Source organism: Melopsittacus undulatus, chromosome 3 (assembly GCF_012275295.1).
Source record: "Melopsittacus undulatus isolate bMelUnd1 chromosome 3, bMelUnd1.mat.Z, whole genome shotgun sequence".
Classification (NCBI taxonomy): domain Eukaryota; kingdom Metazoa; phylum Chordata; class Aves; order Psittaciformes; family Psittaculidae; genus Melopsittacus; species Melopsittacus undulatus.
In genome coordinates, this window is record NC_047529.1 from 22,668,929 (window position 1) to 22,695,341 (window position 26,413).

General features: G+C 41.1%; 1 protein-coding gene across 2 annotated transcripts in view; it reads left to right on the forward strand.

The window, feature by feature from the left end:
• Nucleotides 1-26,413, forward strand: part of LDAH (lipid droplet associated hydrolase) — a 121,892-nt gene extending 95,479 nt beyond the window's left edge. For both annotated transcript variants that reach the window (XM_034060828.1, XM_034060829.1), the window contains 2 exons: nt 4,982-5,064; nt 23,169-26,413. In XM_034060828.1, coding sequence (XP_033916719.1) covers nt 4,982-5,064; nt 23,169-23,360 — 275 coding nt within the window. In that variant the 3' untranslated portion in view covers nt 23,361-26,413. The remainder of the gene's footprint in view (nt 1-4,981; nt 5,065-23,168) is intronic.

The following is a 26,413-nucleotide window of genomic DNA, read 5'->3' on the forward strand; positions in this document are numbered from 1 at the left end:
AGTTTCATAGTCAATTGCACATGACATTAAAAAAGTACTTCCTTTTAATGTTTTGTATTTCAATATATTGTGCTGTAAGTGTATCATGAAGTATCATGAACATGATGGCAAAATTAATTGTCCTGCTTTGATGGTTTTCACCACCATTCTTAGTTTTACAGTGTCCCACAAGAGTCTGACTATCAGCATACACAGTTCTTCAGGTGTGGTCATGTTATATGATTGCTATAATGGTGCTTTAGAATTCTGTATCGGCATCCTCTTACTATTTATGAAACTTATTATATGATTTAATTGGAGTTTTGAGTAAATGTGCACAGGGAACAACAGTCAGGGGGTCCCTGGTTTCTTGTTCCATTCTTTCCAATAAAAAATACATTATCTATACTTTAATATGAAGCTGGACTAGAAACATAGGCCAGGATTCATTCCATCTCACTTTAGGTACCTAATTCAAGTTAAGGTCTAAAGGCCAGTGTCACCTTCAGAGGTGATTTAACCCACCCCAGAAATTATCAAATTAACATGTGTGTTCCATGATTATTTAGAGAATTTAATACTAGTCATTACGTCTTTTTATTTGTGTTGAAGCTAGACCTTATTCATTGCTGTGATGAAAACCATCTAATCTAATCTAATTCCTAATCTGTTTTAGAAACATAGAATCATAGAATACTTAGGGTTGGAAAGGACCTTAACTTCGTCTACTTCCAACTCCCCTGCCATGAGCAGGGACACCTCACACTAAACCGTGTCACCCAAGGCTCTGTCCAACCTGGCCTTGAACACCACAAGGGATGGAGCATTCACAGCTTCCCTGGGCAGCCCATTCCAGTACCTCACCACCCTTACAGTAGAGAACTTCGTCCTGATATCGAATCTAAACCTCTGCTGTTTAAGTTTCAAACCGTGACCCCTTGTCCTATCACTACAGTCCCTAATGAAGAGTCCATCACCAGCAACCTTATAGCCCCCTTTCAGATACTGGAAGGCTGCTATGAGGTCTCCATGCAGCCTTCTCTTCTCCAGGCTGAACAGCCACAACTTTCTCAGCCTTTCTTCGTACGAAAGGTGCTTCAGTCCCCTGATTATCCTGGTGGCCCTCCTCTGGACTTGTTCCAACAGTTCCATGTCCTTCTTATGTTGAGGACACCAGAACTGCACACAATACTCCAAGTGAGATTTCACGAGAGCAGAGTAGAGGGGCAGGATCACCTCCTTCGACCTGCTGGTCATGCTTCTTTTGATGCAGCCCAGGATACAGTTGGCTTTCTGGACTGCAAGTGCACACTGCCGGCTCATGTTAATTTTCTGATCGACCAACACCCCCAAGTCCTTTGCAGGGCTGCTCTGAATCTGTTCAGTGCCCAACCTGTAGCTGTGCCTGGGATTGCTCTGACCCAGGTGTAAGGCCTTGCACTTGTCATGGTTAAACTTCATAAAGTTGGCATCAGCCCCACCTCACAAGCATGTCAAGGTCGCTCTGGATGGCATTCCTTCCCTCCTGCATATCAACCGAACCACACAGCTTGGTGTCATCAGCAAACTTGCTGAGGGTGCACTCAATCCCGCTGTCCATGTCACCAACAAAGATGTTGTACAAGACCAGTCCCAGCAGTGATCCCTGAGGGACACCACTCGTTACTGATCTCCAGCCAGACATTGAGGTATTGACCACAACTCCTTGCATGTGGACATCCAGCCAGTTCTTTTCTTCCAGACTATTTCTTAACACATTGCAACCTTTCACTTTACAGCTGTATAGTTTCAGTCAGAGCTTATTTTGTGAAATGTAACAGAGCTTTTAGAAGACCCCTAATTTTTTGTCATCTGATTGTGTTTCTTGAAATGTTCAAGAGACTATAGATCAGTAAAATGCTATTTTCATTTGTAAAATCATTAGTGATTTGCCTATTTTCTGCTCCCTAAGTTACAGGACAGGGTGATTCTTACATAACAAGATTATTGTCAACTCAGATTCTGTATTTAAGGTTCTACATGTATCTTCTGATATATTCTGGATGCGCCACTGTTTCTAATTCTTGATACCTCACTATTCGAAGAGAAAAAAATTTTGCTAGAAAAAGAATATAGAGAGCGGAAACCTCCTGAATGTATTGAACAAGAAACTTGGATGAATAAAAAATTAAAGTAATTTAGCTTCCAAACACTGTAATTATCGTCTTTAACTACTCACGTAGCCTGCACAAATTCTGTTGTAGGCCTCTTGGTTTTGATACACCTAAGGCATATTTTATTGGTTTTTTTTAAATGTTTGTTCTTGGAAACCTACTTTTGCTCTTTGCAATTTCCTCTTACTTAATGTCTGCTGAAGTTTAAGTTCCTGTTTATTGGTTTCCCTAGGATCATGTTTCCAAAATTTAAAGGATTTCTGTTTGGTTGAAATAGACTTGAACCTTACCATTCATCTGGTTTAGCTTAATCCTGCCTTCCTGATTCCCTGTCTTGCACAGTACACAAGCCTTCAGAGATGGTTCCTTTTAAAAATACTGTCATTGCTCTCTTTGCTGTCATACCATTATACTTTTAGGGTCCTTACGACTAATATTAAATTTACTAACTGTGTGGATTCCACTTCACTTCTTAGGTTTTACTGCTAAAAACAAACTCAGAAATATGAGTAGTACACACCAAAAAGAAGAGGTAGGACAGAGAAACCGGTGAGGTGGGAGAATACTTACTGGGAGGGGAGCAGGGAAATACTTATACTATTTCCGCTTTTGCTATATGACTCAACTGGAGGTGGACAGTTGTCATCAGAATCCCAGTAACATTGAGTAAACCAGTATGTGTCAGGTTCTGTACTGACAGCCACCATTATTTTCATCCGTGCCTACCATCCACTGCTGATGTTGCAAGGTCGTGGCAGAAGTTCTGACTGCAGGTAGGCTATCCACTGTGCCCTGTTAACAACAATCTTATTTTGGACTAGAATATAGAAGAACTGGCATACTAAAATCCTCATATAATGGATTTGGTACAAGTGTTATTGCCGCAGATACCCGGCCAAATCCAGGCTCTTGCAGTTAGTGCTGTGTGAAATCTTGTAAATCCATAGTAAACCACATCCATTCATCTGAAGGACCAGCAGGTAGGGTAGCAAGGTCTGCTCTCCATGTTCTGCCTTTCCTCTGAAAGAAAACAGTGCTTTGTGAGACAGCTAGCTTCATTTATAGGAAGGACTTCTGAGCATTAAAGTCATATTTGTCATATTAGAAACAGGCAGCAATCTGAAGTTAAATATGTATGGAATTCCTCATTGTCTTTGATACCTCTCATTTAAAGTTTTCTTAGATGATTTTTGAAGGTGCATTCTAAAGTATAAGTCCTTCTATAACAAAGGTGTTTAATGCATCAGTGTTTGGAGCTAAATTGAGAAAAAGATCAGTATCAGGGTATGTACTTAACACTGTAGATGGGCAGACTTTTGCCAGCTGCAGCACAGGATTAGGTTACCAGGTGGCTAGCCACAAAACCGCGTAGAGGCTGCTTTGCCCAGTAGAGTAGGATCAGACCAGAAATCTGCTGTATTGTCAATATGATTTCACATCTGCAACCCTTTTGTCTAGGAAAAGAACATGCACTAGCTGCATTCAGTGTTTAATTGAAAAAGACAAAGTGCTGCAGGCATATAACTAAATTGCATCTTCTTTGACTGGCTCAGAAGTAGATAGTACTTTCTAGGATTTTCATTTTTTATCACTTGAGAGCACTGGCTTTGTCTTTTCACATTTGATCTCTGGAGCCATCATTCATCTCTCTTGTGGCACTCTGTTTCCTTAGAGCACTGCTGGAATTCAGCCAACTCCATGTTTTGGTCACCACCAAAGACCTATGTGACTGCCATTTCCTCCCCTATCACATGCTGTGAGAATGCATTACTCCCATCTCAAGAGCAAGATCAGATCCAGCACTGTCAGTAGCTACTTGGGCACAAACTTTGTTGGTTCAGATTTAAAAAATTTTCAGAGAGTTTCCATTTCTCCCATTTTTCAGAAGAGCATTTAGTATTTTAGAATGCCATCAGTCATTCTAGGACCCACAAATTTAAATGCTTTAATGTAATTTAGCCATTCAGGATCTTCCATTGGTTTTGCAGACTGGTGAGAAAGGGGAAGAATATTCTTTTTATGAATATTTGGGTATCCAGGCAAAATGACCCAGCTTTCAGAAGTGCTGAGTTCACACTGCTGTCTAACATACATGGGACCTGCCAGAACTCAACACCTCAAAAAATTAGACTGCTTCTAATGAGGTGTCCAAATGTTAGACTCAATCATTTATGTTTCAGAGCCAGGATCCTGCAGACCAAACTCATAATAAATTGCTCCAAGGGGTATTTAATGCTTTACATTCCAGAAAGGTAAGGCATAGATATTGGTGTCTAATCCAGTCCTGTCCAGGACAGTAATCAGTATTATGCAAGACTGCAGTATTCAATAATACTTGTATTTGCTATTATTTTTATTATGTGCTGAGTGTTTGAATGAATTGCATATTGACATGTCAATAATTTAATATCTCTTAATTAATAATGCCTCTTGATGTATGCTTTATATTTAAAGCCCATTCTTGAAAACACTTCATGGGTGATTGTTCATGCTTACCTTTACCTTTCTAAAAGTATGTACTGAAAGCTATCACCAATATTCCTACTCTGGTCAGTAAAAAAAGAGTCATCACCATGGGCTGATTCAGAAGTCTGTAAAATAGATGGATAGACTTATATTCCAAAGATGGTTTTCCTATTCCATTGATTAATACCAAGTAACTTAATTTTTTCTAGATGGCTTTTTAATGATTCATTTAGGTGAGATAAATTCTGCCCTTTCTGTTAATGAGATCTTTATCAGTGGGACTGTCAAGGTGATGACTGACCCTTTCGCAAGGTTAGGTCCATACTGCTTTTTCCAAAAGATTTGCTGTGTACTTACCTTACTGCATGTTTCTTTTTCTGCAGCCAACATCTTATATATGGCAAGCCAAGAAATGATGAAGGTTGTGGAGAGAGACAGTACAACCATAAAGCAAAACTTAAAGAAGGTAACTAGTCCTCAGAACTTTCCAAGGAAGCCCACATGCATGAGTAAATTTTACATCCAGTTATATTTGTGCAAAACCAGAATTTCAGCAAGCTTAATTGTGCCTTTATAGCATCATAGAATCATGGAATACTTAGGGTTGGAAAGGACCTTAAGATCATCTAGTTCCAAACACCCTGCCATGAGCAGGGACACCACACACTAAACCATGTCACCCAAGGCTCTGTCCAACCTGGCCTTGAACACCACAAGGGATGGAGCATTCACAACTTCCCTGGGCAGCCCATTCCTGTGCCTCACCACCCTTACAGTAAAGAACTTCTTCCTTATATCCAATCTAAACTTCCCCTGTTTAAGTTCTAACCCCTTATCACTTGTCCTGTCACTACAGTCCCTAATGAATAGTCCCTCCCTTGCATCTCTATAGCCCCCTTTCAGATACTGGAAGGCTACTATGAGGTCCCTACTCAGCCTTCTCTTTTCCAGGCTGGACAGCCCAACTTTCTCAGCCTTTCTTCATACAAGAAGTGCTCCAACCCCTGATTATCCTGGTGGCCCTCCTCTGGACTTGTTCCAACAGTTTCATGTCCTTCTTATGTTGAGAACACCAGAACTGAATGTGTCTTTCTGTTGACTTTGGAGAAACCATTAAAAGGGTCACTGATCATTACAGCATCATTGAGCCACACCTTTGTAGATGTAGCATTCACCACTATCAGATATAGAATCCTATCTGATATGTTTTCATTGTTGGAGGAGAAACTGTGTTATGGCTCAGCCTGAGATATGGTTCCCGTTGAGGCCAGTAGTTACCTGGGTTCTGATCAGACAGGCGGATGGCCAGCCAGGATATGAGTGCAGGATGATCGACAGGTCAAAGCAGAATAAGTACCGTCTGTGTTGTGTGTCAGTTGGTATCGTGAGCTTCTGCAGGCTAGATTTTTCCATGCCATCAAAACATAATAGAAAGGAGTCAGCAAAATTATGGCTCCACAGTTTCAGCGATTCGACTGTAGTGTAAGAGAAAGATACACAAAGCACATTCCTCGGAGACTGGAGCTACTGACATACAAGTAAATTAAGTCATTTTGGGGACCTTTTTCCTGCACTGAACTTTCTTGTCTGTATAGTTTTAATGTTGAAATAGATCCTAGTACAGTTTTAGTCTGGATTGATGGCATTCTCACTGTCAATTCCCAGTCATGGTTCAGAGGTTGGCACTGGCAAGGTAATGTTCCTAATTGGAGTTTTGATGTGGTTGTCCTATTCTGGAGGCTTCCCTTCATTTTTTGGTATCATCCCTGTCTTTCTGCAGGATGAATGATTCCAGCACTTTAACTGCTAGAGATTTTCCTACAACAGAATTTTCTAGGACAGAGGTCCTAGATCTCTGTAAGCTTACTTTGTGCCTTGTAGATAGATACGGTACAAAGTTCACTTCATAAATAAGTCTTCCTTTTTTTGCTGATAATTGATTTATTATTTACTTATCCCATTTGTTTTCTCTGCATTTTGAAAGGTATGTTCAGATGTTTCAGTTCTATTTTTATTTTTAAAAAAGTTGAAATAGCACATGTTAACATGTTAACTGCACTAGGCATGCCTAGTATTTCATTTTTATTGCAGAGCCTTCAGAGTTGTTCTGCACTTTGGGGGCAATCTCAGTGAAGAAAATGAAGGGCTGATCTTGCAGATGGCAGATATTCTCAGTCTTAAACAAACTTTCCATGTGTTAATCCAAAGCTTAATGAATTCAAGGAAAAGGATTGATTTTAGTGAGTCACCTCTCTGGGTGTCAGGGATCTTCAAGGTCTGCCTGTTCTCCGAGGGAAAGGGAGCTGTGAGCCAAGGGTGACCCCCGCAGTGTCCTCACCAAGCAGAGTCCAGTCCCACAGCACCTGAGTGTGGCAAGGGTCCATCAGCTGTCCCAGACAAGTTAAAGCAATGAACCAAGTCCAGGATCCCTCCAGAGAATTCAGTCAGGAACAAAAGGAAACAGGACCAGAGATGGGACTAGAGACAAGGCTAAGGCTACAAGGTGGGTCCAAAGTCCATCCAGGAGCATAGCCAAAGACATGATGGAAGGCAGGCTGCAAGGTGGGACCCATCCAGGCAACAAGCTATGTACAGCGTAGGTCCAATTTCTATTTAGGGGACAGGACCAGGGCTGGAGACAGATACTACTACAGTACTCTTAGCTTGAGAAGCAGAGACTAAAGGCAAAGGACAGAGATGGAGACCCTGGACCTACAAGCAGGTGATGTGGGTTGGGGTCCCAGGCAAGCCTGATAAAGCTGTGAGTGCTCTGAAACTGAGGGTAAGGCTGCTGGTTATTGTATTAGGGTACAAAAGTGAAGAGTTTGCAGGAGCACGACTTCAGCTGCTATTGGAAATTTTCATCACAAGCACAGGTGCTTGAAGTATAAAAACTTCATTGGGTGAGGACCATAGTGGTGACAATGAGCTACAGCTCCAGTGACTTCAGGTGGTCTGCTCAGATGCTTCACATTACAAAATTACTTGGTTTTGTACTGAATGAATGCCCATAGTGAACAGTAAGTGTTTGCAGGTGTCCTAGTCTGTTTCATCTGTGTTTCTGTTGACTCTGCCAATCTAAGCACGGCTTTAGCAGGCAGGAGCTTCTTTAAACCTGTGTTAACTTTCTTTTATTTATTCTTCTATGTCCTCATACTTTTAAAGTGGCAAACATACTCAAGAAAACAAAAAGCTGAAGCGAGTTTATAAGCACTTGGCAAACTGAAGTAAAAGCAGGTCTAAGAATGAAGCTAAATGTGTCCCTTTTTTCATCTTCTAGTAATTTCTGGGAATGTAAGAATTAGGGAAAAATTTTGAGTTGGCATTATGTTAAATTTCAAGTGTATTGACAATAAAAATGGGCTTAACTTATAAAGGTTGGAAGTTTATCAAAACAAGAACTATAGTCCAAGTTGCTATAGAACTGGCAAACTGTCATTACAAAAAAATTTTATACTGTTTAGTAGTAGCTGTGATCATATGCTAAAAGCCAATCTTAACACCTGACTTTGCCAGCTGCTGTGGAATAGAAAAGTTATTTCTGGATCTTATTTGCATTCTGTGATCTGAAGAAGAAAGAAGAGATACTAAATTATTCCAATCTTTCCATGACCAGGTTTAACTGTAATTATGACTAGTTAAGGAGCAGAAGAAATTTTATCTCCAGACCCCAGATTCTTAGTCTAACACTGCTAATTGCTGAAATTTATGTTGAAAGAATTGGAGCTGGAATATTTTTGGGTACTTAAATGAGATATTCCACTTATAATCTAAAGACAGAAGTTGTACACATTAAATAGCAGTGGAACTATATTAAAGAATTGTGTCTAAAGTGATTCATCTGGATCTAACAGTACATGAGTGTAAGCTTCTTGTTGCAATGACACAGGGAGTTGTGATCCATTACAAACTCCAAACAAGTAAGGTAGGGGATGCTGATAGATTTGCTCAGCTTTGATGGTGAATCATTAGCTGATCGTGTCTAAGCCAGATGAGCTATGTTCTTTCCCTGTAAAAACACCAACTCCCTTTCCTAACAGAAACTGGAGGCAAAGATACTACTGCATTACAGGAAGTTTATTCTCATTCCTGCACAAAAGGAAGTATGTGTAATTCTGTATTCTTAAAAGATGGATCAGCATTGAGCATCACAGAGCTTTTACAAATAGAACAGAAATTTTTAAAGGAAAGGGAAAATGCTTATGTTGGGCATTCACTAGCATGTCCATTACAGACACTGATGTTTTCATACAGAGGCTCTCTATAGCACCTAACTTTTTAAGACTGCATCATACCACATTCATTGCTTTATTTCAAGACATAACTTTATTGACTCTCTTTCTGTTAAACAAGCTTCTAAAACTATTGTAATCAAGAAGATATTTCATTAAAGGGTACTTACAGAGGAACTTCTGTTTTTAAAAAAGTCACCTCTTGTATTTTATACTTACTGAGATATATTTTGTTTACTAGTCCACGAGTAATACACAGTAGTCTTATTTCAAAGTACAAGATCTGCTCCAAAGCCCATCTAAATCAAGAGCTCCAACAGACTTCAGGAATTCTTCAATCATTTTGGTAGTAAACTTTCTGCTGTGGTTCATAATTTCTTGAGGCCATAAATCATCTCCTCCAGAAACTGAAAATCGTGATTCTTTTGGTTAGCATTTTAAACAAAAAAAAACTTTAGAGGCTACTTGAGTTTGCCAGTGGTCTGGTGTAGCAGATACACTGTGTAAGGAAAAACACATGAAACATCTGAAGTAGGAGTATAATGATGAAAAAAACATCAATTGTCTGAAAAGTATAGTTAGCGTTGAAAAGGACCTTAAGTTCATCTAGTTCCAACCCCCACTGCCATGGCCAGAGACACCTCCTAATCCACCATGCCACCCAAGGCTCTGTCCACCCCAGGCTTGAACACCACCAGGGATGGAGCATTCACAACTTCCCTGGGCAACCCATTCCAGTACCTCACCACCCTTACAGTAAAGAACTTCTTCCTTATATCTAGTCTAAATTCCTCTGTTTAAGTTCTAACCACTTATCACTTGTCCTGTCACTGCAGTCCCTAATGAATAGTCCCTCACCAGCATCCCTATAGCCTCCTTTCAGATACTGGAAGGCTCCTGTGAGGTCTCCACGCAGCCTTCTCTTCTCCAAGCCGAACAGCCCCAACTTTCTCAGCCTGTCTTCATATGAAAGGTGTTCCAGTCCCCTGATCATCCTCGTGACCCTCCTCTGGACTTGTTCCAACAATTCCATGTCCTTCTTATGTTGAGGACACCAGAACTGCACACAGTACTCCAAGTGAGGTTTCATGAGAGCAGAGTAGAGGGGCAGGATCACCTCCTTCGACCTGCTGGTCATGCTCCTTTTGATGCAGCCCAGGATACAGTTGGCTTTCTGGGCTGTAAGCACACACTGAAGGCGGCTCATGTTAATTTTCTGATCGACCAACACCCCTAAGTTCTTCTCTGCAGGGCTGCTCTGAATCTCTTCAGTGCCCAACCTGTAGCTGTGCTTGGGTTTACTCCGACCCCTGTGTAGGACCTTGCACTTGTCATGGTTAAACTTCATGAGGTTGGCATCAGCCCACCTCACAAGCGTGTCAGGGTCCCTCTGGCTGGCATTCCTTCCCTCCAGCGTATCAACCGAACCACACAGCTTGGTGTCATCAGCAAACTTGCTGAGGGTGCACTCCATCCCACTGTCCATGTCACCGACAGATGTGGAACAAGACCGATCCCAACAGTGATCCCTAAGGGACACCACTTCTTACTGGTCTGCAGCCAGACACTAAGCCACTGACCACAACTCTTTGCTTGCGCCCATGCAGCCAGTTCTTTATCCACCAAGTGGTCCACCTATCAAACTGATGTCTCTTCAATTTAGAGACAAGGATCTCATGCAGGACAGTGTCAAATGTTTTGCACAAGTCCAGGTAGATGTCATCAATTGCTCTACCCCTGTCCATCAGTTCCGTAGCCCCATCATGGAAGGCCACCAAATTGGTCAGGCAGAATTTCCCCTTAGTGAAGCCATGCTGGCTGTCACCAAGCACCTTGTTGTTTTTCATGTGCCCTAGCATGCCTTCCAGGGGAATCTGCTGCAAGATTTTGCCAGGCACAGAGGTGAGACTGACTGGTCTGTAATTCCCTGGGTCATCCATTTTTCCCTTCTTGAAAATGGGGTTTATCTTACCCTTTTTCCAGTCATCGGGAACTTCACCTGACTGCCATGATTTTTCAAATATGATGGACAGTGGCTTTGCAACTCCTTCAGGACCTGTGGATGGATTTCATCACATCCCCTGGACTTGTGCCTATTCAGATTCTCAGGATGGTCTTGAGACAGATCCTCTCCTACAGTGGGCCTAAGGTCTTTATTCTCACAGTCCTTGCGTCTGCCTTCCAAGACTTGGGTGATGTGGTCAGAGCCTTTGCCAGTGAAGACTGGGTCAAAGAAGTCATTCAGAACCTCAACTTTCTCCAAATCCAGGGTAGCCAGTTCTCCTGAGAGCTTCCAGAGGGGCCTACGTTATTCCTAGTCTGTCTTTTGTTTGCTACGTACCTATAGGATCCCTTCCTGTCATCTTTAACATTGCTAGCCAAGTTTAATTCTAACTGGGCCTTAGCTTTCCTAACCTAGTCCCTAGCTTCCCAGACAACATCCCTATATTCATCCCAAACCACCTGTCCTTGCTTCCACGTTTTATAAGCCTCTTTTTTCCCTCAAAGTTACTTCAGCAGTTTCTTATCCATCCAAGGAGGTCTCATTTCCCTCCTGCTGCACTTCCTTCTAGTCAGGACACAATACTCCTGAGCTCGTAGTAGGTGATCCTTGAATATCATCCAACAGTCTTGGGCCCTCCTGGACTCTAGGACTATATCCCATGGTACCTTACTAAGCAGGTTCCTGAAGAGGCCAGAGTCTGCTCTCTTGAAGTCCAGAGCACTGAGTTTGCTGCATGCTCTTCTCACTGTCCTGAGGATCTCAAACTCGACCATCTCATGATCGCTACAACCAAGGCTGCCCTGGAGCATCACATTTCCAATGAGCCCTTCCCTGTTGGTGAGCACGAGGTCATGCAGGGCACCTCTCCTTGTCGGCTCCTCTATTACTTGCAGAAGGAAGTTGTCTTCCAAACAATCAAGGAACCTCCTGGATTGCTTGTGCTGGGCCATATTGTCCTGCCAACAGATACCAGGATGGTTGAAGTCTCCCATGAGAACAAGGGCCTGCGAGCTTGAGGCTGTCCTCTCTCTCTGTAGCACACTTCATCCACAGATTCCTCTTGATCAGGTGGTCTGTAACAGATCCCCACAGTAATGTCCCCCATAGCTGTTCTCCTTTAACCCATTAACCCGGACCCACAAACTCTCTGTTGACTGCAATTTTTAATCAAATGGGAAAAGTATAAACTGGAAGTTTACGGGCATGTGAACTTATTTGCACTCAGATTGAGTGGTGGCACATAACCACCCATATAGATATAGTTAGGTGAGGAATAAATAAAATTTTGAACAAAAATAAATGAATGAAGTACATTTGCCACTTCCTGCTTACTTTAGTGGTGTATTTGCAATGTAAAGTAATACAAAGTTTATGTCACATCAATAGTACCATAGAAAATGTGTTCTCCAAAAGTATCAACTAAACAGTGAAATGCAGAGATTTAGGATAAAAATTGCAAAAAAGAAAAAAGAAAGTATTTCCACAGGAAAAGTACTAGGTTTTGCTTTTGGAAAATTGTCTTTGCTAGAGAAAGCTTTTAGAATGGAGCAACCAAGACTTATTTGACCCCTGAAGCAGCTGGTTTGAGGTTGCCCAGTGTTTTTGTTTGAGTCCCTTTAGAAATCCAAAGGGGTTTAATAATTATTCCCAGTGAGAAGAGCATGATCTGCAGGTGAGTGGTTAAAAGAATGCTACAAATACTTTGCCTAACCACAGCCTGAGTGAGTTGCTTGCCTACATTTGTGAAAAACCTTCCAAACACTCTTTCTGAGTAGGTGCAAAGTGCTCTGTGGTGCCAAGAACACCTCTTTTTTTGGCTAGTCTCACATCCTTTTTGGCCTGCTCTCCCTGGAGGTGCAAAGTTGAAGTCAGGGAACTTGCACATGTGCTTGGGGATTTTGGTGCCTTTGTCATTTAGCCACAAGAGCCTTCTCTTTGAAGCACCCAGAATACCTAAGAAGGGATCAGCAGTTTCTCTCCTCAGTGGAAAAGAATCCAAGTGAGCATTCAAAAAGGTCAATGCACTGCAATATCACTTATCTGTAATACTTCACTTGTTCTGAAACTGAGTTTTTGTTACACTGTTCATGCTGTGCAGTATTCTAATAAAGAAAGGATGACATGAATTTCCAGGGGTTTGGGGAGAGGTATATGGTGTGTGCTACACATGCTGAATAAAAACAGCAGTATTTCCCCAGCCTTCTGAAGAATACTTAAGAAGTTACCATCCAACCCTTAATACCCCTTAATCACTTTCAGTCCCTTCCTCTGCCAGAGAGCACGTGGCAGTGAACAAAATAACCATTTACTGCAGAACGCAGGTGCTGTAAGAGGGATCTGGCTGATTAACCTTAGATAAAGACCCACGGAAGGTAGACAGTGTCAGTCAGCCTGATATCCAGGGGAAAATATTGTTTGTAGTAAATATGGTTAGAAGAATCTGGCCTGATAAGAGTATTGCTTAAATAGCGGTTTCAAGTCTGTTTGGTTTTATTTTTGTATTTATACAGACTTGACTTCTGAAATATTCATATTCCTGACACATCTAAATATACACCCTTGAAGCGCTTTTAAGTCTCCAAAAGTAACATAGATAATATAAATAAGTTAATCACCCTGGCTTGTTGATAAATCTTGTGCATCCTTTTTATAAAAACACATGTTTACGTTGCATTGAGTTTGACCCTTTGTTATCTCTGAGAAAGTGGAAATACAAGTGGCCTCGCTTGATCTCTTGGTTCTACGTGCAGAGCAGTTGGTAGCATTGATAATTGCAGCAAGGTTAAAGAGAGGCTCTTTCCCCTTCTTCAGTTTACCAAATTTCCAGTTAGCACTGACAAAGGCAAGAGGACAGGAGTCTGCACTCTGGTCATTTGGTGGAACACCATACCTGACACCAGGGAGAGGAGTAACACATCTCAAATCATGTGCAAAGTAGCCACTATGCATGGCCATGTCTCAGGGTTTACATCCTGATTTCTCTGAAACAAAAATGTTTCTTCATGCCCTTTCCAGACAGGGAAGTTAGTTTATTTTTATGTTGGTTTAACAAAACTGGCCATGTTCCTTATGTTAAATAGAATCATAGAATAGTTAGGGTTGGAAAGGACCTTAAGATCATAGAGTCATAGAATCATAGAATAGAATCACAGAATAGTTAGGATTGGAAAGAACCTTAAGATCATCTACTTCCAACCCCCCTGCCATGGGCAGGGATACCATACACTAAACCATGTCACCCAAGGCTCTGTCCAACCCAGGCTTGAAAACTGCCAGGGATGGAGCATTCACAACTTCCCTGGGCAACCCATTCCAGTACCTCACCACCCTTACAGTAAAGAACTTCTTCCTTATATCTAGTCTAAATTCCTCTGTTTAAGTTCTAACCACTTATTGCTTGTCCTGTCACTACAGTCCCTAATGAATAGTCCCTCACCAGCATTCTTATAGGCCCCCTTCAGACACTGGAAGGCTGCTATGAGGTCTCCACGCAGCCTTCTCTTCTCCAGGCTGAACAGACCCAACTTTCTCAGCCTGTCTTCATATGAAAGGTGTTCCAGTCCCCTGATCATCCTCGTGACCCTCCTCTGGACTTGTTCCAACAATTCCATGTCCTTCTTATGTTGAGGACACCAGAACTGCACACAATACTCCAAGTGAGGTTTCACGAGAGCAGAGTAGAGGGGCAGGATCACCTCCTTCGACCTGCTGGTCATGCTCCTTTTGATGCAGCCCAGGATACAGTTGGCTTTCTGGGCTGTAAGCACACACTGAAGGCGGCTCATGTTAATTTTCTGATCGACCAACACCCCTAAGTTCTTCTCTGCAAGGCTGCTCTGAATCTCTTCAGTGCCCAACCTGTAGCTGTGCCTGGGATTGCTCTGACCCAGGTGTAAGGCCTTGCACTTGTCATGGTTAAACTTCATGAGGTTGGCATCAGCCCACCTCACAAGCCTCTCACCCCATTCTCTCTCTCAGCCCACAGTGCCACCCTGTGGATGCCATTACTTCCCTCCAGCGTATCAACCCAACCACACAGCTTGGTGTCATTGGCAAACTTGCTGAGGGCACACTCAATCCTGTCCATGTCACCGACAAAGATGTTGAACAAGACCAGTCCCAACACTGATCCCTGAAGGACTCCGCTCGTTACTGGTCTGCAGCTGGACATTGAGCCATTGACCATAACTCTTTGCGTGCACCCATGCAGCCAGTTCTTTATCCACCAAGTGGTCCATCTATCAAATTGATGTCTCTCCAATTTACAGACAAGGATATCTCTCATAAAATCACCACAAACACTTATGCTGCCCGTTACACCTTTACTACTTACTTTCGGCTTTGCACTGCCCGTGGAAAGTTGAGGAATCGTAATTGAGAAGTAAGTTCTAAAGACCTTGCCGTCACACCAGCTGATCCCAACCACAGCTGGTGTTTCAGAGAACCAGATCCCAAAGCATTTAGGGCTTCCTAGGGCAATGCCAGGTCTTTTTTTTTCTTCCCAGAAACTGATTAGTAAAGCCAAAGTGTAACTGAAGCAAGTCCAAAAAAAGTATGTCCCACACCAGTCTGTTCCGATGGCTTTTGTAGTATTCTTTTGGCAGGATAAGGTGGAGATGGTTTCATCATTCCAGAGAAGCTAAGTAGTTTTCTAGAAATGTTGATTAAATCTAAAATTAATTGTGGTTAATACCTTTTAAACTATTTTTCATCCAAGACCAAATGAAACTGTTCACTGATTACTCCTGAGAGGTGGCACCCAGAGGGAATAACTGTCTCAACCAGTGAATGCACAAGGGAGTAATACTGTGAAAAAGTTAATGTATCAGACACAAGGATTTCAGCAAGGCCACTGGTACAGTCTTTCTTACCATTGCACATGTGCTTTTTGTTTATATCCACAGAGATCAGTCCTTCGCTCTGTGCCATCAGCTGGAGTGGTGCCTTCCCATGTAATAAGATCCTAAAGTTGTTCTAACATGTACCAAATTCCAGAGAGATAGAGGAAACTCAATTAATATTTTTTAATTTTTTAAGATTTGTTTTTACAGTGTTGACCTCTGACAGCTACAGCAGAGGCATGAAAGAAATATCTCTGTAATTTATACTTCTGTGAACTGTCATACATACTAAAACAAGTGCCAATGAAGTCAACTGCAGGAAATCTTTATTATTTTCTTAGAAACTCTTTAAAATGTAAACATCCTGTTGATATGAATCTCAGATTCTTCTGATGTTTACTTAGCAGCTGCCATCATTGTGCAGTGTCTGAGTACACATACCATATTACAGGGTGCTAGGCTGACAGAGCACTATTCTGAGTTGTGTTTTTTACAGAAGCTAAGTCTGAAAATACTTCTGAGCAGTGCAATGGCAGAACAGCTTATGAGAACCATGAGAACTGTTATCTTAAAACTATTTGAAACTTAGAAATTGCTTAACTATTTCAAACATGGTATTGAACTGTCCAACAAAGCATCCCCTTTACTCTGCCCTCATCATCAGATCCTGAAAGATAGTATGTTCTAATCACTCATATCAAAAAGAGTATTGCATTAGGAATCATACAAAGTCTTTGTCAATTCCAGTGGTAATTGCCATTTCTCTTCTGAGTCAGGAATACCTGGAAGTCTCAGCTTTCATTGTTGCAAAAGAATGAAAAATAATCCTCACACCCTCATGGCAGGAAAATTATAAAAATGCAAATATTAAAATGTTTAAGACCAGAAGAAAAATAGAAAGAGACATCTATTTGTAAATCTGATTATTTTTATGGTAGTCTCATTATTTTGGGGCCTGACTCACCATTTTTGAATGCTTAGGTTGACAGCAGTTTTCCATTGCTGGTACAGTGGTTGTGCTGACTCAGGATGTCTTTTACAGCCACGAACAGTCCACAGAAAATATGTACTTTAAAGATCCATGCAAATCATACAGTGCATGCCAGTATTTCCTACCATTAACAAAGATCCCATGTGCCTCTGGTTACACATGGTTCATTAATCATACCTGCTAGTGTGCTGCAATAACAATACTCCTGATGCTAAAATGAGATGAGAACATTTGGACTCTGGAAACATGAATCTGTCTTAATATATTAGGAAAATAGGTAACATCCTAGTATCTGTATATTTTGTGGCCATGTGTGGCATAGACAAAGAGCACAGGCATTTTGTCCCTCAAAGGGGGACCCTCAACACCAGAAATGACAATCAAGTATCTGTCGAGTTTCACAGAACCTGTACCACCATTTAGATCACTGAAAATTTACACTTTAATTGCAGTTCTGCTTTTAGGTTTTATTGCATAACCATAGAATCATAGAACCATAGAATAGTTTGGGTTGGGAAGGACTTTCAAAGGTCATCTAGTCCACCCCATTTGCAATGAGCAGGGACATCTTCAACTAGATCAGGTATAGAGAAGCATTTTGAAAACAATTCTGAATTCTGTTGGTGGTTTGTAATTAGGAAACATGTATGTTAAAATTTTAGATTTGCAAGCATATGCACACATAGACACACAGAATGTGGACACCAACATCTGCATATGAAATAAACTGAGAGAATAACTGCAGCATCAAATAAATTCCTGTTATAAAACTGTTCTTAGTTGGTTATAAGGTACCCAAACTTTAATTGCATATATGACACAAGTGTCTATCCTAACTTGACTCTTTTTTTTTTTTTCAGTCCAAAGGGTTCTACAGTGTCTACAAGTAACGTTCAGGGGGAAATGTATTGTTACCTCATGGTAAAAATTCTTGGCTTAGAAAGGGTGCTATTCATAAAACCATAGGATCATAGGACGGTTAGGGTTGGAAAGGACCTTGGCAGAGGAGATAGGTGCTGAGCTAGCATAGAGGGAAATAGTGAGTGAGAGGTAAACAGAGAGGAGGAGGAGGCAGGAAGAATCAAAGGCTCCTTTTGTTTAGATAGAGGTAGGCTTCTGGTGCTATATGAGGTGATGGATTTCAGCTACCCAAGCAAGACTGGCCTATGAGGTATACAAGCTGTCTGTAGCAGCAGTGGAGACCAAACAGGATATGCTAGCATATCAGTCTTAAGTTGAATGAGATCACAGAATCATTTAGGTTGGAAAAGACCCTTAAGATCATCGAGTCCAACTGTTAAACTACTGCTACCAGATATTTATGTATGGACACCTGAGTCATGCTTTACGACTTATAGGAATGTACAGGTGCAGTAGACATTAGTGGTGTAGATTACCCCATTAGAATCAATTGAAATCTATTGAACAAGTCAAAGTGGAATTTGGCCCCTAAACATGGACATCTGGTTTAATTTTGGTCACTGTGGAATATCCCCATCTGGCTGCCAGCTGCTTTGCCATAAAGTCCTATAAAATCTGTCATACCTGCCAGTCTCATGCACATGCCTCAGTTATCTAGAGCATCTCAAAGGCAGCTTAGGCAACTGAGTTCTTAGTGGTGGCTTAATTGCAGCTTCACCCACATTACAGTATACACACTCTGTTTCACAGAATCACAGAATACCAAGGGTTGGAAGGGACCTTGAAAGATCATCTAGTCCAACCCCCCTGCAAGAGCAGGGAAACCTAAGAGTACATCACACAGGAACTTGTCCAGGCGGGCCTTGAATATCTCCAACGTAGGAGACTCCACAACCTCCCTGGGCAACCTGATATTCAGCTGAATATCTTTCTAAACACTGCTGGCTTTATTGAGTATGTCTTTCCTTGTTGTGTGCTGGGAATTTGGATGCCTGGTACACATGCAAACACCACACTACTGTTAACTTTATTTAGGTGGTTTTACATTGAACTGAATGCAACCCTTGTGCTAGGAACTGACAGTTTGAAAGATATTTGAGGAATAGGGCTGGGAATAGAGCTTCTATACTGATAAAAAGTGAAGAATTGCTGGGTGGAAAGCAGCTAGGGCTGGAATTGAGACTCAGAATGGGATGGAGAAAACAGAAGACTAAAATTTGGACTTGGCAGGGCAAGAATGTGGGACCAGAATAAGAAGCAGAAGTAGTGGAAATTGGAAGTTGGAGAATAAAGCTGAAACAATGAGCCGAAGGGGGTAGAACCAGTCCTGAGACCAGAAAGGAGCAAGACAGAAGTCATACTTGGAAAGGCTGGACAAATCATGGACCAGCAAGGCCAGTAGGTGGTAAATATTCTGCCCTTTTCTGCTTGGAATGGAATTTAAATTTCCAAAACCTTATCATTCCTCTTCTCAGCAGGTGCCTTTGGCTCTGTTTGCATTAAAAAACAGGAGAAGCACAATGTAAGAGAATTCATAGAGGTAAATAGTAAGTGATGGGGACCTGAAGTTCCCAATGTTGGCATCTCAGAGAATTATTACTTTAGCCAACAGTTGTTTGATCCCATGGACTGAATGTCCGTTACTGACTGGAGCTCGCTAAGGGTGATCCTAAAGAGCATCTTTCCCTTAGTTTCAGTTGAAAGGAGTTCATACACTCTGAGATTACTCCACGATGTGAACCAAAGCATGGTAAATGTGGACATGACGTTTGCTTCATTAACACACAATAGATCCAAACTAAATCACTGTCCATGATGGACACCCCCAGCCTAACACCCAGCAGGGAGATATCCCATGTTCCTCTGGTGAGAATCTGACAGTGCAACCTCTTTCAGGTTTACCATTAGCTTAAGGGAAAGAAGCCTAAGGCAGCAGATATAGAGGTGCTAACACTGTTGCCAGTACTGGTGTATGTGTAAAATACCTGGTTTTTAGTTTGTCCCCTTCAAGCCCAGCAGACTGTATACACAAGCTCTACTAAAACCAGTGCATTACCAAGCACTTCAAAGTTTGGGATTTTCATTCAGGTTGGATGAAGCCTTGGGTGATATGGTTTAGTGTGAGGTGTCCCTGCCCATGGCAGGGGGGGTTGGAACTAGATGATCTTAAGGTCTTTTCCAACCCAAATTATTCTATGATTCAATGATTCAGACACTTTTTATGTATCCGTAGACGTGGTCTTTCATTAAAACATTACTTTTTCTTTTTTCCTCTTTCATTAACCGAAAGAGCTTTGTAATGAAGGATGCAGAACTCCTGCCTCATTTCTGGCAGAAGTTGTAAAATGCCTATTGAAAGAAACAGGGAACTATAGTAAGTAAAAGTGGTGGTGTTCAAGGCCAGGTAGGATGAAGCCTTGGGTGACATGGTTTAGTGTGTGGTGTCCCTGCCCATGGCAGGGGGGCTGGAACTCGATGATCTTAAGGTCCTTTCCAACCCTAACTATTCTATGATTCTATAGCTTCATGGTAAAGGCACCTAAACTTCACATCCAAGGTGGTCTATTCATGAAATCAGTACTACATCTTTCATAGATGGTGACAGTTTGTCCTCACTTTTCTGAGTATCTCATTTAAGACCTTGAAACCTGTTTTACAGACAGATAGTGTTTCAGAGTACCCACAAATGAAGTCTTGGAGCGCTATCCTTTGAGCATGGTCAATTCTGTGTAATGCTATGCACACTGGGAAATCAGCTCTACGTGTTTCAAGCTACACTGCATACTTTCAAATTAATGCATGTAGTTTGACATTAATTTCTGTGCTCTCCATCTGCAAAATGGAGATGAAAATAGTCACTAAGGTGTCACAAAACTAAATTAATAAATGTGAGCGTACAAATCCTGTAGTGGTGCATGCCAGAGCAATGCACATAAGAACATAAATTCTGTCTGTAAACCATGAAATCTGTAATAAATAAATCCTCAGACCACACACAGAATTTAAAACAAAAAAAGTTATAAAATAGCAGCTCATCATCTGAACGTCATCCTCTCAGTGGATTGAGTGAGTCAAGGATCCTTTGGGTCATGCAGTGAAAGATTAAACCATAATGCACATATACAAGATACAAGCTAAGAATGGACATAAATTAGTTGTTTAGGCATTTCCAAATCTGTGAGTTCTCAAGTTCAAAACCCTACCTGGAGAACAGCCCATTTCACAGGTCTTGCAGACCAAGCCAAGTATCTTATCCTTCATAAGTGTAAATTATGTCTTGTCTTTTTCTAAATAATCATGAGATGAGACTCTATGACTAGACTATCACAATATCTAATAAGGTGAAGGACCGCTCCATTCAACTGGGGTTGCTCCATTCCTTTTTTCTCTCAGTTTCATAATCTTTATTTTTGTATCTGCTGGTAATGGAGCCCAGGGTTGCACATAATTTGGTCAGATGTTTGGCTTTCAAAAGGTCTGAATGCAGCTGGCCTTTTTATGTTGGCTTTTTGTTTGTGTGACATCTTACAATTTATGAATCAAAGGCAAGATCAAAAGAAATTTTCTGCTAAAACAAACAACATACCTTGTTTCCGGCAATTAACAAGTGATAAAGGAAACCAGTAACGTTTGTTAATGTGGGACAGCTTATGTTCTATGTTTCAAGTATACATTCTATATATTGGGTTGGTGTCTATGCAACTGAGATACTAAATATTCAATACAGGCAATAGTGAGTAATGTCCAAGATTTGGGTGTGCTTCAACAAGAGAAAAGCAAGTAAGACAAAAGTTTGTGACATTGTGTGAAATGCAGTCTGGGCTCTTTGCCCACCTCTGCCCCAGTGGGTGCATTTATTTATATTCCACATGGCTACAGAAATGATGGAACTGAAGATTTTTGTGATGAAAGGAAAAATTCTTGTCCCTAATTTATGATAGCATTGCTCAATTAATCACTGAAGTACAGAAATGAAATATGAAACAAATGAGAGTAATGCAGTTGGGCCAAGCTCTGTGTGTGATATGTTGAGCAATCAATATCCTTCTGGTACCGCCATTCAAACATTTTAGTATGAAGAGTAATTATTATTAATCTTGTTTTAAATATGTAGGTTTTTGCCATCTCCCAGACAACTATTCTCACTTCAAATACTTCATAGAAATTGAAAAATACAGCTATAGCATGCAAAGTTGAAATGAAAATGTGGGAAACTGATGACTTGGGAAAGAGTGACATTCAGTGTTTCTAACAGACGAAAAGACATTTTGTTAAATATAATACTTGCCTGGAATTTATGACTTTGGTGTTTAAGTGGGCCCCATAGCACCTGCTTCATGAACCAGGTTATTAGGGAAAGCTCAAAATGGACCTTGGTATAATTTGAGTTCCATATTATAACCCAAAAGAAAACTGCTCATTGATTTCCAGGAGATGCCTGTGCTCTACCCAGGCAGCATTTCACAGAGACAAGATAGAGAGCTGGGGTTGTTCAGCCTGGAGAAGGTTCCAGGGATACCTTACTGCAGCCTTACAATATTTAAAGGGGGCTTATAAGAAAGATGGGGAGAAACTTTTTAATAAGGCAGTTTGTGATAAGGCAAGGGGTAATGGTTTTAAACTAAAAGAGGGCAGATTCAGACTAGATATAACAAAGAATATTTTTACAATAGGAGGGGGGTGATACCCAGAGAGGTTGTAGGTGCTCTATCCCTGGAAACATTCAAGGTCAGGTTGAATGATCCATTCAAGGTCAGGTTCATGAACCTGATCATGAACCTGATCCAGTTGAAGATGTCCCTGCAGGGGGGTTGGACCAGAGGACCTTTAAAGATCACTTCTGACCCAACCATTCTATGATTCTATGATTAAAAATTAGCAAAGCAAAAAAAGTTCGCTTCTGAGAATGACCCTGGTTGCTGTTATTCTAACATAGCTGAGTGGATCACTGCTAGTTTACATCTAAACACTGAGGTTTAAGAGCAATAGGTGCTCCTCCACCTAAGGCCCAGCCAGGCAGGTGGTTTGAGATAACACCTAACAGATGTCAGTAAGACTGAGCTACTCACAAATGTAGAGTAACCTCCTGCTTTCTCTTAGCTTCTATTCAGAAGTCCATAATGGTTAGCTCCTTCAGCTGGGACATCAAGTTTACTGGTAATTTTGCTGTTTGATTAAATAGCTAGAAAGCTAACATAGAAAACAGACAACAGGTAGGGCAAACACAGCAGTTTGCCTGGTTAGGGGTGAACTCCACTGACAGCTAGATGTTTTTATCCATAATAACAGATTTTTTAAGACAGCCAGACTTTCATCAGCAGATCTGTGTTTTCAGAGTTAAGCTTGTATTGTGTTCCACAGTTTTACAGAGGAGGAAACTGAGTCATGAAGCATTTAATTGGCTTCATCATAATTGCAGACTTGGAAACAATTGAGAACTACCAATTTGGTATTTCTCACAGTATATCTTGGATCATGAAGCATTGCTTATTTTCAAATACTTCGATGCTCTTTGGTTGGATATTGGTGACTTCATCAGTAATGTTTCAAATTAATGGTTTGATATGCTTTAATTTCTAGCTGATTTTCTACTATGGAACTGGAGACAGCTGGTGTCCACAGCATTACTATGATGAGATCAAAATGGATTTTCCAGATGGGGACATTCGCCTTTGTGAGAAAGGGCTCCGCCATGCCTTTGTGCTAGATGCCAGCAAGGAGATGGCTGCCATGATTACAGACTGGCTACAGGATGACCTGACCAAATTGTAAACACAGATTCAGTGATTAACAAGAAATTGGTGTAATTATTTTGTGAATGTGTAATTTTTTGTGAGAGAGTCTGTCCTATTATTTTTCTGTTCATTGTATATTATGGCTTGTTTTACATTAAGATGTTTCAGAGTAAGCTAATGAGAGACTGGCTGGTCCAAAGTATAGTTTTATTGATTCAGTAGTGATGTACCTTCATCCTGTGTCTTCAGAACTCTGCAGGACTTGGCAAAGGGTGGAATATTTATTGTCTGCTAACACTCTAGACAGCACTGATTCACTGGCTACAAGTGTACCTGAGTTACTACCACCTGACTCAGCTGCTGGAGAACTGTCAGGGATGGGCTCAGGGCAGCACAGCTGGCCTGCTTTGGAAAGAAACACCAGGGTACTCTGTATGGATGGGAATCTCCCTCTGGATGGATCCTGGCAGTGAATCCTGGTATGCTGTGAAAGGCCTGGCCACCTCCACGCATCTAATCCACCACATAACCCTGGTGCATGACAACCAGAACAGCCCACAGCCCCAGGACAACCCAGTGCTGCCTCCTCCAGGTTAGATGGGGTTGGTGGTCACCCAGAGGTCAGGCTGAGTTCAGGATGAGTACAGGGGAACTGCATAAGATGAGGTGTGCAGTTTCTCCAAGACTCAGAGGGGGCTTAAGATGCTGCCAGGACTCCACAGGGTATTAAAAATGCCATAAGGTAACTGTGGCTGCTCAGCAAGGGAATGCATATAGAACTTTGGTCTGGAATGTGGCCAAGTGTTTCAGTTTTCAATTGACTGTAGAGAAGGTAAAGGACACTGGTCAAATGTGCCAATACTAAAGTTTAAAATGGATTGCAGAATCCACACATAACTACTTACAGGTGGCTTAGCTTTCCTAATGAAGTCCATGAGAACATTGCTTGCTCAGCAACTTTAAAGAATTAAACCTGTTTTGATGCATGCCTAAATTTCAGTTCTTTGCTTGAAGGACTGAAGTATGGAATTTTCTGCCAAGCCACAAATTAGATAAGTCCACTGTGAGAAAATGGCTATTACTCTGCCATGGTTGCACCCCTAAAATGGCATGAAATGTTACTATTGAGAACCATATCTTTGCTTGTAGCACATTGTTGACAAGTACACTGTTCCTCACATTTGTTCACCCTTCTCCTTCACAGGTAGCTAGAAACTGGAAAAATCCTGTAAGTTGTGATAACAGAAGAAGTTGCAGGCGATAGCTAGAAATGAAAATAATGTAAGTAAGGGGCACAGAGCCAAGTGTAATCACAAAAAGCTTTCTAGCCATGAACCTGTGAAATACATTCTCTGTGGAGTTCATAGAGACATTTATAAATAAGTGAAACACTACAGAATATAGTCAGGAGAAGTCCTTCCTTTTCCAAACACAAGAATTTAGATCATGCATTGGGTATCTTAACTTATGATTTATTAAGAGTTTTAATATGGTATTAATGAGAATGGTACTGGAGAATGTTCTCTGGGATGCAGAAAGACTGATTAATTCCTTCATCTTTTTTTAGGTTATAACCACACCTTCCACTTCTGTCTAAGTCCACCTCAAATCTTTCACTAATATTTAGAGTATTTTGAATTCAGTTTCTGGATATTCTGAACTAGTTCTCAAACCTGCAGTCAGCCAGTGAGTTTAAGTGACCGTCTTCACATCAGAAACTGCTTTTGAGACTAGCCAGTGGATTTTCAGATTCCACTGCTGTGTAATGAAGCCGATACTGATGTCTGAGGCAGAAACATTGAGACCACAGTTGCAGCAGCACAGAAAGGAATGAGACACGTTCAGAGTGAAGGGACTGTGCCCATGCAACTGATTCTGTTTATGGGAGAGTCATAGGACATTCTTTCTTCCTACAGGGTCATATTTGGTCATGATCAAAACAATTCTTGCTCTCACTTTAGAAATTAATAACTGTAGGTGTCTGTGCGTGTTTCAGTAGCCCCCAGATGCTGGCATGCATTCCTGTTGGATGGCCTTATGGCAGATGCTAAATGCATCTGTTGGCCTAGGTGCTCCCTGGGGCAGAGTGAGGGGCCGGGTGTTCACGAACATGGGTATAGATGTATGTACACAGACATATATACACATATACACCTGTTTATCTGTTAGCAACATAAAAAATGCAGTTCACTTGGTTAGTTTGGATTACACATCAAATTGATTGAACAAAACATTTTTTCTTCAAAGTACATGGAGTCAGGTAATTAAACAAGGACTCAGTTTGTAAAAGCTCAGCTGTTGTAGTGGATCTTTTGAGGACAGAAAATATCTTGCATTAACCAAAGATGACAAGTGACTATTAAAGCCTGGAAGCACCTATGAGCAGCAGTTGTTTACAGTGCATACTTTGTATGGGGAATTAATTTTGCAATACTTGTATTTGACTTGTGTATGCCTTTTATACAAATGTTAATCCATGCTAATAAATCCTACTGACTTCATTAGGACTTAAACTGAGATTCGATCTGGTCAGTGATGGTCAGATCTACTGCAGGATAATGCCTTACAATTTTCTTAAATTAATTTTCTCTAAGATTATCCAAACCTATCAATTCAATTGCTACCTTCCTCCTAAAGCTGTTTCTGTAAGGCAAAGATCTGAAAATTTGCTACTCTAATCATTGCAAAAAAGCACAGGTCTAGATTTCACAGCTGTATTTCCTAAGAGGAGCAGATCTCACACAGTGAGAAACCAGCTCCTCCGAAGCCTGTGGTGTTCATCATGACCCCAGGCAGAAAGTGTCAAAAGTGCTTATTGTCCAAGTGTGCCAACTTCCCATGAGAACACAGTGTGGTCTTGCTTATTTTAGACTATTTTAGAATTTTTGGGAAACCTATCACAAATGAATTGACTGTATGCAGTAGCACATAATCTGTCATTCACATTTGTGCTTAATTCTCACCACACGAGTAATCCTGCTAGCTTCAATGACTTTGACTCACGTTCAAGTGTTTTGCTAGATCGATACCTTTTATGACAAAGTACACAACCCCAATAACAAAAATAAAGAGGTTTATGGTAAAATGTAA